Genomic DNA, 13321 nt, shown 5'->3' on the forward strand with positions numbered 1-13321 from the left:
TGTGTTTTAACTCATCCGGATGACAAATTTAGAACTGAAGGAGACGATTTAACAAGATGAACTTGACGATGTTCGACTTCGATATTATTCAGTTCATCCAGAAATGGGGTGTTTCACTTGGAAGCGAATGAGGATAAGTTTTAGCTATGTTCGACCCTCCAAATTTAATTTATGAGTCTTACCTTTTAATTTATGAAAAACGAATTTGAAATTTGTTTTCTTAGTGCACTCAAAAATTAATGGAAGTTTTTATTATTATTATTATTATCTTTTTTTGCAATGTTTGATAGTTTATTGTACATTTTGGAATTTGTTGGGAAGATGGAAATGTTGTAATGAGTAGGCACGTACAAAAATTTTGTTATGCAGGTTTGGTTTTTAAGTGGAAGACTGTTACTAGCATTATTATTATTATTATTATTATTATTATTATTATTATTATTATTATATATATATACCATGGTTTGGCATAAACCGTAGTGTTTAGTATAACTATATACCACGGTATTAATTATAACACATACACTAATATAAACCACGGTTTCAATAGTTTATATGCCACGGTTCTGTTGACAACTGTGGTATATAATGGGCATACAAACCACGGTTCTTTGAAAAACCATGATATCCGTTAAACATATATACCACAGTTTTGTTATTATTATATACCACACTACCTATTGTCACGGTTGCATAACAGTGGTAAATATATTTATACCACACTTAAAAACAGTGGTATAAGTGTCATTCTGTAGTAGTGATATACCACTGTATTTCTAATAATAGTGGGTAATAGTCATTTACCTCGGTACAGTTCCCGTTTCTAAATTAGGTACAAACAAAGGTCACTGTTTACGTGATACAGTGGTATCTAGCATGCCTTATACCACGGTACTACCAAAATATTGCTAATTTGTTTTTAGATATTCCAATACCCCACTGTTTCTCGAAAAAGGTGGTTTGTGTTTTTCCAAAAATTACATCTACCGTGGATAATGGGTCTCCAAAAGTCCTAAACCACTTGCTCGGAAAAGAACAAGAAAAAAGAAACTCCCTCTTTTCAATCATCACTTCGGACAAGGTTGGTCACTCCCAAAGAATCGTCATGCTCATTTTCAATTCATCTGGTAAGAATTTATCATTTTTAGTTCAAAATTTTTATGTTTCTTTTTATTGCGATTTCATTTTTATTTCGAAACTCATGGTGTGTAATCCCTGATTATCGTCAAATTACTACTCCTTCGAAAAATCTTGATGTCTCTTCTTGGCAATTAAATTTGAAAGAGTCGTCCTCTTTCTCTTCTTTCCTTGTTGGTTTAGAAAAATTTATCATCGTTCTACCTATCTGAAACTTATATTGCGTTGTCTTGTTCTTAACTTCTTAATTTGCTTAACTAAAATAATGTGTTGGTTGGGTTATGTGGTGTAGAAGTGGGCAACAACAAACACAGTAGCACCTTATCTCCCTGTTTTGGGTTTTCAATCCATCTGTAAAGTGTTTGACTAAAGGTCGCAATAATGGCGTATAGTTTAAATGGTTCTCACAGCCATTTTTTTTTTCTGTCCCTCTTTGCAGTAGCTGTTTAAATTGTCTCCCCTTGTCTTTTGATTCATTGTAGCAGCATAAATATAGAAGCAAGATGGCTTATAATGTGTAATAGTATAATTAACTTTGCACTAGTCAAGCCTGCAAGCAAACTGGTTTGGGGTTTTTATTGCAACTGTTTAGGCGTTTGAATTAGCATCTATTTTGATTTGTTGGTCTGAATTAGAACATAATTTAGTCAGCTTTTTTTATGCGAAAGCCTGGTTTGATTAATGCAACTTTGTAGCACCTTTTTGTTTATGGACTTTGGTATGTTGCTCTGTTTGAGTGTAACTAAGAATAGGTAAAAGAGTATAAGACTATTGTTAGAGAGACAGAGAATTATTCAGGAAGTGGACACCTTTTGTCTTTATCCTTTATTAACTTATGTGCCTTGACATCTAGAATACCAGACTTCTTTTGGAGATATGTACATCTAGACTTCTTTTGGAAATATGTACATCTGCAAAATTTGTGTAGTTTATAAATAAGGATGGTTGTTGATTTTTATCTTTTAATATCTACTTGTATTGAATATTGGTTTGAAATAAGTAGTTACCAACTATAAATGTTTATATATTGATACATTGAAGTTATGCCAGAACTTATAATATAAAACTATATACTATAAAACTATTACTTGTTGGTTTCGTCTTTTTCCCTTTTGTACCTCTATTATATTTGACTATAAATAGCCACTTATAATTGATTTTTGCATGTTGAAGTCCATTTGTGTTCACTGTTAGCCAATATCGTAATTGTTTAGGATTAGACTATATAAAGTATTTTCTTTGGACTCAAGGTTATGTAGCTTAAAATCAAAGTTGGAAAAGTTGTGTCTTAGCATGTGGTATTAATGTTTTTGATAATCGTTGGTATTAGTGCATGTCTAATTATTGTGATTGGTTTATTTCAAAGGGCAGAATTCAAGGTAATATAGCTTACTAGTTAAATAATCATTTGTCTTTTGTGTGGTATAACTCTGATGTATCTATGCATCTTTGAGATTCTTATCATTTTATGTCAAGTCTTTATTTACATCAAATGTAGTAAGAGTACAAAACCTTTGTAAGCAAATCCCAAGCAAGGTTAGACAACCACATAAGTTATGTTTCATTCATAGCTTGCACTAGTACATACATAGTTAGTCTTGGATGGTGTAATGGAGCACATAACCCTCATTGTTCTTTATGAACAACTATACTAACTTTAAGGACTGTGGCTCGACCAAGTGTTCGAGTAGTTATGCCTTTGTAATTTATCAGTATTTGTTTACTGTTTTGTTATTTTTTTTTTCTTGCTGTGATTATGACCAGGTTAGCCCCTCACAGTCTAAGGCTCATGCTGGATCCACTACTACTATGCGACAAGGTGAACCTTTCTAGTACTACTTCTAAATAGTTGGAAAGTTATTATGTGATGTTATGCTTTATTATGTTCCCCTGCTTTTTAGTGTTATGTTGGGTCCATGGTTTGTTAGTACATTTTGATGCATGACAATTTTCTTTTAGACAGTCCTAGGTTTGTAGAAGTGGTGTTTTTGTTTCTAAAGTATTTTAAAACATTCTATAATAGTTTGGTAAATTAATATTTTCACATTGGCAAGTTCTTTCAGTAAAACCCCACATTTTTGGGCTTTAGAATGAGTTGGGCCATTACTTCCAATAATGGGCCTAAGGTGGATTTAGGGATGCAATAGAACCGGGGAGGACCACGAACTCTTGGTCTCTCTTACCTAGAAAAGTCAAGATCGACTCTCTCTCTGTCTCTGTCTCTCGTCTCTCGATCTCTGGTAATTGTGTGTGTGTGCGTGTGTGTGTGTGTGTGTGGAAAGTCAAACTCTCGGTCTCTCTTACCCGGAAAAGTCAAGATCGACTCTCTCTCTCTCTCTCAATTGGAGGGGTTTCTCTTCCTTGGTCTCCCTCTCACAATTTTTAGGGTACACTCATCCACCTCGATATAATTACATGAAAAGGTAGGAGTGGGCAGCAAGAACACAGGAGAAGAAAGCTTTGAATGAAGTGGTGCATCTAATTCTTCTTATTTTAATCTTGCCATATATTGGGTTTCGCTCTTTGCTGAAAGGTTTTACAAGAGTTTGTTGGTTAAAAGTACTAAAAGGCGACTAAGGTCCATAGGTATTATCTTTGAACCTCTTTTGTATATCTTCTAAATTTTTTTATAGTAAGTACTATTTGTTAAGGATGTAAACCTTTTAATAGTTATGGGACTTGGATGTATATATTTAACTTGTGCTTTCGATAATGATTTTGTATGAGGTGCTTGGATGATCTAGCATTAGCCGAGACACTCAAGTACTTTGGCGTACTAAGTCCTAGTGTTGCAGTGATCTCATTGTGTAAACCGGTTACTTAACTGCTCTTACATTGGTCGAGACGGTTAAGTAGCTGGGTTAATCAATGAGAAGTATATATATTAAATTTTCAGGTTATGACAAAAAATTTATTTATGAAATGTTGAAAATACAGAGGAGGCTCTGCCGAATTTTTTTCAAAAAAGTTATGTATCTTACGTATATAGTTGTTTGAGATTTGGGGAGTGACACTTTCCTAGCTCGATAGATCATTTTGTTGTCATTGGGTGTGCTGTGTAGGGTATCAATTCGATGAAGGGGTAAAAGCAAGAAGACCAAAAGAAAAAAAAAAAGGAATTGCATGCTTTCCAATCTAACGATCATCACTGCTATTTGAGTAAGGTATTATCCGGGTTCTTTATGCTTATATTATCCGGGATCTATATACTTGAAACATATCTATTTATATCATGCATTCACTTACCTTCATCTATTAGAAGGGTGCCAATTCAAATGTTGCATTTTCTTTGTAAGCTTGCTTGTTAAAGAGTCTCATAGGGCTAAATTCCTTTAATGAATACATGCCACTGATTCTTAATTGTTTTGATCCTTGAACGAGTACTTTTTTATTTTATTTTTTAATCACGACTATCTCTTTTGTAGGGTGACCAAACTTTGTTTAATCTTGGCTGAATGTTTTTGGGACGAGATTGCCAACATAGAGGAGGAGGATGTTCTTGGTGAAGTTATTTGGAATACAAAACAAAATGGAATAAGTTGGTTTGGAGATTTTTTATAATATATTTGTATTGATTAGAATTTAGATTTTCGATTGAGAATAGATTGTTTTCGAATTGTGTTTAGAATTAGTCATGTGGTGGACTATGGTGTTTTGAATATGTGATGAAGTGGAATGTGATATGCTAGTTTTATGAAGTTATTAGGTGATTTGGAAAATTTAAATAATTAGGGATTTTTTTTAAATAAAAAAATTTATATACCACGGTTCTGGAATAACAGTGGCTAATCTGGTGACTTTATACCACGGTTTCCAAAATAGCAGAACTTTATAATGGTCATATACCACGGTTTTGAAACGTTATTACCACGGTTTTACACTAAACCGTGGTTAATGGGTACAAGTTTATACCACGGTTTTGTTAGAAGTATTTACCACCCCAGTTGATACCACGGTTTAGAAACAGTGGTAAAATACTTTTTACCACTCTAAAAAATAGTGGTATATGACATTTTCTATAGTAGTGTATATTTTGAGGTTAGTTCAATGTAGTTGCATCCAATTTCTAATTCGTTATTTATTTTTTGAGATCAGTTCAATGTAGTTGCATCCAGTTTCTGATTTCTCGTTAATTATTATTTTCGATTAGTTCAATACATTTGCATCCAAGCATCCAATTTCCAATTTCATGTTAATTGTTCTTTGAGGCCAGTTGTAACGCCCGTATTTAAAATATGTATTTATTTATTAATTAATTAATTTAATTATTTATTTAAAATTCGCTGGATTGGATTTGGGATATGTGGGTTTGATTTATGGGCCCGAGTCTGTGTTGGGCTTAAGTTTCAAACCCAAGTATATATTCATATTTTTCTAGAGAATAGGGTTTTGAAATAAAAATAAAATAAAAAAATGGAGGCGGAGATAAAAGCTCGTTGGCTAGAGCGTTGGAGAGCGACGATTCGAACTAGGAGGGATTCGTCAAGCTGTTAATTAATGTGAGTAGTTATATATTTAAATTTATTTTACCGAATCTACGGAAAAAGCTTTACTGTCAGAGTTTTGTTTCGGCTCAATATACATTTTCGTTGTTCTACTTAAGTCGATATTTTTCATCCTGCCAAATTGTAGTAAATGTTGTTAACATATTGTTTTGCAACTGTGAATTGGGGAACTCTAAGAAATAGAGTGCAGAAGCTTAATGGGATCGTTAATGGCGTAGCGAGCCCAAGATAAAGAAATCGCCCAGTAAGTGTTATTGTTGTGGTTTTTGGTTGATTCCTAAAAGTGGATTGATGTCGGGGGGAGTAAGGGTTTTATGTTTGGCTATTGAATTTGGATTGGGTGGGCTGTTGAAGTTCTATCGAAGCTTCAAGAAATCGTTAATGGCGGCGAGATCGCGAGTCCAGGATTAGTAATACATATTTTAAATCTTGATGTTTAGTAATATATTTTGTTTTGATTTTGATGGGATGATGTTTGGTGGTAGTGGAGGTTTGATTGGGTGCTTGGGAGTGTGGTGGAAGCTTGGAACAGGCGTTAATGGAGGTCCAGGTATCGACCCATTTTGATGAAGGATTGTTGAAGTTATGAATTGAGTTTTTAGTGTTAACTAAAGTTGTAGGGGTTTTGTTTTGGGGTATTTTTGGTTGGGTTTGGAGTGGTGGCTGTAGAAAGGAGTGGTGGTGGCCGGAATTGGAGTTGTTGGTGCTAGTGAGTGGGGGAATCGGCTTTTGGTTGGTATGGGAAGATGGGGTTTTTATGGGGATTCAAAACTGAACCTTTTCGGTGAGGTTGGAGTGCCGGTGGGTGGTTAGTGGTGGCTGGTGGAGGAGGTGGAGAGAGCTTTGAGAGGTACAGTGGAGGAGAGAGTCGGGTAGAGTCTGCTTGGTGGTGAGGAAGATGATCGGTTGGGCTTGGGTTTGGGGCTTGGGCCTTAGATGGTTTAGTTGATGGGCTGAAATCTAATTTTAGTTGTTGGGCAGGTTTCATTTCTATTAGTTTTGTTTGGGCCAGTTCTAATTTTGTATACATGGGCCGGTTTTCTTTTATTTTGTGGGCTGGGTCATTATGGTTATGTGGATCCGGCTAACATTATTTGAATATTTGGTTGAGTCATGGGCTTGGCTGGTTAGGTCCGAACCATGACCTTAGTCATGAGCCCATGAGCCATGCACCTTTGCCCTTAGCCATGAACTATGGCTATGACCCTGAACCTGTTGAACATGGAAACGACAGTTTGACTTTGACAATAACAGGTTGACTTTGACATTGACCGTTGACCATTGACTGTTGACTGTGGAATGTTGACTTTTTTCCAGTTTTTCACATATTTAAGAATATGGACAAATGTAGTAATAAAATATTGTCGAAAATTGTATAACTTTATTTGTCATTATCTAATTAAGATTTGACATGAGTAGTGTGTAAAGAATATAAATATTGACACGTAACAAGAGGGGAATTCTTATAAGACTTAGATATATACGTTTTTATGATGATTAAATTATATACGAACTTAGATTCATGGACTTTAGTATTGGACTTTGATGGTGAATTGAGTTCACATAAATATATGGAACGAATATATTACATGATTGATTATTATTATGAATTGCTACTTAAATGAATTGTAGTATGTATGAAGGTTTGAGATATTCTATATGGTGTAGTGCAATATATGATTGGCACGTGAAATAATAAGTTTCGAGATTTGATATAGAGATACTTGGATATCGTGTAATGAATAGTATTGACACGTGATAATGTGGATTGTATTATAACGAGAAACGTTGAGCTTCAATACAATTAAGTATACTGGCATAAGATAGAATAAGAATTATTCTGAGATATAAATGTATGACACTTGAATAAATCACGTAACGAAAATCCTAGAACCTAGCTACCACAACTCATGTGATTTGGCCCTTGTGATGGGCGTATGTGATATGATTGGCCCTTCGGGCGTTTCAGTGAATCTGAATGGCCCTTCTGGCGTAAGTAATGTGATTGGCCCTTCTGGCATAGCCGAATGGTGTCTTGATTATTCCGTTCGCAAAAATTAGAATGAGACGCGCGATATTTTATGTCGAATAGTGGTAGTACTTACATAATGACTTTCATATGTGAGGGTTACATGGTGTGCGGCATCCCGCTCAGGGTAGTTACGCACAGAGTGGTTCATTATGTGAAGGGAGGCATGTAGATGCATGTATATGTTCGGCGTTTGGAAGTGATTGTGGTAGCCAGGGAAACTAGGTAAGACATAGATACGACGTGATTTTAGGGACACGCAAAGAAAGCCTTAATTAACATAATTATGGTAATATGTTGGTTAATGATATATTTTTAGATAGATGATTGTATATGGTTTTGCAGAAGGGTGGGTCAAACTAATTACTTGTGCAGAGACGACCCACTCTGTAATTGAGTATGAAATGTAGTAAGTATAGAATATGCTTGGCTGGTTATTAGTTTAGTTAGAACTTAAGGCGCCTCGTAGAGGAACTAAATGTCTTTTTATTATGCGTATGGTTTGTTGTGTGGTTAGTGGGAAGTTAAAACCTCGGTGGAGGAACTACCTACTTACTTATTATAGTTAAGAATGTAAATTATTAGTTGTTGGAAGTTAAAGGTGCCTCGGTGGAGGAACTAACTGCTTATGGATATGGATTGTATATATATAAGTATATGTTGTATTTTAGAGCTACTCACACCAACATTTTATAATGTTGACCCGATTTGCATGTTTGCTTATCGGGTGTGTTCATTAAATGAACATAGTTGATAAGTCTTGACAAGTTTAGTATTGAAGAATGTTGGTTGCTGCTTGTGGTTTGCATTAGCGTCGCATTTTAAGATAGGTTTTGTTTTCCCTTGAGGTAAAATAGATTTTTAGTTGAGACAATGTTATTTGTATTTTCATTTGTAATTTTAAATAAAGAGTTATTGAAAAGAGATTTGTAACCTAATCTTATTTGTGAATTTTTGTAATGAAGAGGACTTTTGTTTAATTTAAAATTTTTATTGGTTTTTAATTATCCGTATATTTAAACTGTTTATGGGTTTTTGGAAGTTGGGAGTGCATCACACCTCGAAAATCGAAGAGTCGATAACAAATATTGTTTTTCCGATTCTGTCGAAATTCGGGGTGTGTAGTGGCATGATACCGCCCTGAAATATCATAGGGAATTGGGCCGGACTTAACATAACCCACAAGGCATGTGAACCCGGATCGTGATGACCGTGGTGCGATCTGAGGAAACCCTACACATGGAGGGAGGGACCGCGAGATGGAGGGGACAGTGGAGGGTTGAGATGAGAGAGGAGGGATATAAAAAGAAAGAGAAGAGAGAAAAGAGAGGGAGAAAAGGAAGAAAAAAAGGAGAGGAAAGAGAGTGGCAAGTCGGCCAAGAGAGAGAGCGGTGGAAAGGCTTGTAATCAGATTTGAGTTATAACAGCTTGTAATCAGTATTGGAGTTATAAGAGCTTGTCATTGATATTTGTGTTACAACAGTTGGCGCCGTCTGTGGGGACAAACAGGGTAGAAATGGCACCAAAGAAGGCGGCGGGTAGGCCCCGAAAGAAGAGAGTCCCGGAACAAACGCCGGAAGCGGTGGTGGAAGAAGGAGAGGGACTAGAGGAGGGAAGAGCAGAGGAGGAAGCGGCTCATCGCGAAGAAATTGGGAGGCGAGAGAGGAAAATGAGGAGCGGGAGAGAAAAAGAGAGAAGGAGGAAGAATCCGGGGATGAGGCAGAAGAGGAAGCGGAGAGAAAAGCGGAGGATGAGGAGCAAGGACCGACCTTGGTGGACAATCCGGTGACCGGGTTAACAATGGAGCGAGTACGACAAATGATTAACAGCGGCGGCAGAGGCTAATCTTCAACAAACAAGGGCCTGAACGGGCGCGGCCGATCAAGTGGTGGCGGGGTTGAATCGCGAACCCAAGCGGACGCGATATGGGCGTCGAGGTACCAAAACGCTTCAACCGGGAGATTCGAGAATGACGGCGGCGACGGGGACCCGGCGAGATCACATCCATCACTTCAGACAGCGATGCCTCTGCAAGAGAGAGCGAGGTATGATGGTCTGCGGTGCATGATGTTCCCAGCTAGCCTTAAAGGGTGGGGCCTCCGATCGGTACTTATCGACACCCTCAAGAGCATAACGAATTTCCAAGAGCTAGAACGGGCATTTGTTGACCATTTTATACATCGAAGAGGAGGGTGGTAGACATCGCGCCTTATTCAATGTTAGACAAAGATCTGCGGAGTCTGTCGGAGAGTATCTGTATTTTCGCTTCAAGGCGGACCTTAAAGGTGGAAAATCTGGACGGTGAGAACGGCGGTAATAAGCGTTTGAAAGGGTCGCGACCGGACGGGCGGTCCATCACCGTGGGCTAAGAACGAGATTGCGACCTTGCACCCGCGAATTATACCCGCGGTAGAAAAGTACATCGATCTGAAGATACCATGCGAGAAGGAATCGAAGAGGGAGGCAAAGACGATATCGCGGTGAGAAAGAGAGGGAACGCGGTAAAGACCGGGAAATGACCGAGCAAAGAGAGATACCGCGGACAATCATCGAGGCCGGAAAGAGGGAGGGAAGTAGTTCGAAGAGAGCAGAGGGAGAGGAAGCCATACCGCAAATTGGAGACCGTCCCGTTGGTGAGACCGCTGAGTGAGATATTGCCGTTGATAAAAAATGTGCAAGGATATGAAGGGCCGCGAACCATTCCGGCGAAAATGCCTAACAAGCCATACTGCGACTATCACCAGGTGCACAATCACGAGACCAACGATTGTTATGCCTTAAAATGGTTAGTCCAGAGATTGGTGGAGAAGGGGATGCTGAGGGAATTTGTGGGGGAACCTCCAAATAGGGAGCAGGGCGCAGCTGCCGGGCAAATACTAGGAACTATAAATGTTATTTTCAGCGGGGAAGCACTGAGCCATAATGCCCACCGGGACAAGGTCAGAAGGACAGCGAGTATCCAGCAGGTCAATGAGTCACACCGAGGACCGAGATACAGAGAAGAGACAATGGAAGAGACAATTACATTCTCCAAGGCAGACCTCCGAGCCGTGGATACACCGCATGAGGATGCGTTGGTCATTACAGTAGCGATGGGTAATTATGTGGTCAAAAGGGTCCTGGTAGACTGTGGTAGCGCCGTGGATTTGCTGTTCAGAGGGGCTCTAGAGGAGATGGGAATCGACCCGGGACAACTGAGACCTCCGCGGACAAGCTTGTACGGATTCAATGGGAGCGTCACTGAGCCTATGGGGGAACTCTTGCTGCCAGTAACCGCGGGACCAGTGACAGTGTTCTCAAGGTTTATGGTGGTCGATTCCAGCTCCCAGTACAACGCGATCCTGGGGAGGAGATGGATACATGAGATGAGGGCGGTGCCGTCGACGTACTATCAAGTTATTCGATTCCCTACCCCAACGGGAACATATGAGGTCCGCGGAGATCAGGTGGCATCCAAAAATAGTCACCAGAATACAATCAAAAGGATGTCCCGCGGGCCAGAGGATAAGCCGACGAGCTCCAGGAAGAGGTCCGCGTAGCAATTCTGAGTCGCGGTCCGCTGCGGAAGTGGGAGCAAGTCGCGGTGATCCCAAAAACTTTGGATGAGATAGAGATGGTAAACCTGGGGCAGGGGGAGGAAGAGAAGTTCACGTCGATAGGGTCGAGTTTAGCAGAGGAATGGAGGGAGAAACTGATACAATGCTTGGTGAGAAACAAAGACGTCTTTGCGTGGGGGATAGAGGATATCACTGGTTTAGATCCGAATTCGCATGTCATCGCCTGCATATGAGGGAGGACGCGAAGCCAGTGAGACAGAAGATGAGGGGTATGAGGCCCAAATACGCGGAAGGAATCCGAGAAGAAGTTGCCAGATTGAAGAATGCGGGAATTATAAGGGGCGGAATTCACTTGACCGGTTGTCAACATAGTCGCGGTCCCAAAGAAGAATGGGAAGGTCAGGATGTGTGTTGACTTCACAGATGTAAATTTAGAGTGCCCAAAAGACAGTTATCCAATGCCGCGAGTTGACGAGTTGGTAGACAGGACGGCGGGGTTCAGCGTGTTCTCATTTATGGACGTATCGATGGGGTACAACCAGGTGGCGATGTATGGTCGGATCGGGGAGAAGACCTCGCCAGTAGTGGAAGGAGGCACATACTGCTACACGAGAATGCCGTTTGGGTTGAAAAATGCAGGGGCGACATTCCAGCGCCTGGCGGAGAAGATGTTCGAGGGCAAAATTCGCAAAGGCATTGAGGTATACATCGATGATATGGTGGAAAAGAGCATGACGGAGCAGGAACATTTGGAGGGGTTGGAGGAGACGTTCCGGATACTGCGGACCCACAATTTGAAGCTCAACCCCGAGAAATGTACATTTGGGGTGACCACGAGGAAATTTCTAGGGTATATTGTGACACCTGTGAGGATAGAGGCAAACCCAGAGCAGATTAGGTCATTGGTAGAGATGCCTCGCCCATGAGACAATAAAAGGAGGTGCAGCGGTTGGGTCGGGTCTGCGGCTCTCAATAGATTCATATCGGTCGTCGACAAATGCAGGCACTATATCGACTGTTGAGGAACTCCGCGGATTTCGCGATGGACGGCAGAGTGAACGAGGCATTCCGGGGCTCAAAAGGTATTTGGGGAGATCCCCTGTTGTCGCGACGGAAGAGGGAGAGAAATTGTATCTGTATCTAGGGTCCTGAGATTACCTGGTCACCGGTCCTCGCTCGTTAGTAGTGGATAAGATAGAAAGACCGTGTACTTCTCGAGAGCAAGGCGATGTTGGATCACGGAAACCCGTATAGTCGCGTGGAGAAGTAATACCTTGCCTTGATATTTTCGCCCTGAAACTAAAGCCCTACTTGAAGCACACTTTCGATGATCGGTCACGCGAACTTGCCCCTTAAGCGAGCTCGAGGGCGAGAAATCGTGGGAGAATGTTGAAATGGGCCGTGATGCTTGAAGCATATATGAGATCCAAAGATCAAGTTAGGACAATGGAGAAAGCTTCGCCCCGGCCGAAGTTCTTGGCGGAGTTCCCCGCAGAGGACCCTACTTGGGGGGAGGAGATGGTGTTGGAAAATGAGGGAGAAAAAGAACAGGGTAGCGCGGATCCATGGGACGAAGGTAACGGTTGGAGAGTGTTTGCCGGCCAGTCACCACGATGCAGTCTGAATGGAATCGGCGTAGTATTGGTCACGCCGCACAATAACAGCTAAGAGCTGACGATGAAATTAGGGTTCGCGGCATCCAATAACGAGGCCGAAAGTATGAGGAGCGTAATCGCGGGCATGGGAATGGCGAGGGGCTTGGGGGTGAAGGAACTTACTGTGTACTCCGACTCCAATTTGGTGGTGTGCCAGGCGAATGGTGGATTCGCGGCACGATGTCCCAGGATGGCGAGATACTTGGGGGTCCTCCGGGGCGTCGAAAGCCGCCGGTTCACGGCGATTCGGTTTGTACATTTGAACCGTGGGAGAACTCGCTACCGATGCCCCGCATATGTGGCGCGCCATGCCGGGTCCGAAGGAAGGACTATAGAGGTGAAAGACCGACGACGAACCGAGCAGGAGGAACCAGCTGGGAGTAATGAATACCGCAGAGCGGCGAGGGTGGATGTTGCCCATCAAGCGGTTTTGACAGA

General features: G+C 40.7%; 1 protein-coding gene and 1 long non-coding RNA gene across 2 annotated transcripts; both read left to right on the plus strand.

Annotated features, from left to right (window-relative positions):
* Positions 1 to 3428: 3428 nt before the first annotated feature.
* LOC147508007 (uncharacterized) lies at positions 3429 to 4856 on the plus strand. The gene is made up of 3 exons (XR_015216283.1): positions 3429 to 3723; positions 4200 to 4301; positions 4563 to 4856. It is a non-coding gene; the product is annotated as an uncharacterized LOC147508007 (long non-coding RNA).
* A 5526-nt stretch (positions 4857 to 10382) lies between these two features.
* On the plus strand, positions 10383 to 11210 carry LOC147508008 (uncharacterized). Its single transcript, XM_086596662.1, has one exon. The coding sequence runs from the start codon at positions 10383 to 10385 to the stop codon at positions 11208 to 11210; it is 828 nt and encodes a 275-aa protein (XP_086452788.1).
* Positions 11211 to 13321: the final 2111 nt, after the last annotated feature.

This window comes from Coptis chinensis, chromosome 3 (assembly GCF_015680905.1).
Source record: "Coptis chinensis isolate HL-2020 chromosome 3, ASM1568090v1, whole genome shotgun sequence".
NCBI classification, from domain to species: Eukaryota; Viridiplantae; Streptophyta; class Magnoliopsida; order Ranunculales; family Ranunculaceae; genus Coptis; species Coptis chinensis.

Coding starts and splice junctions, on each gene's coding strand:
- LOC147508008 (XM_086596662.1), top strand. CDS start 10,383: ATGCCTAACAAGCCATACTGCGACTATCACCAGGTGCACAATCACGAG.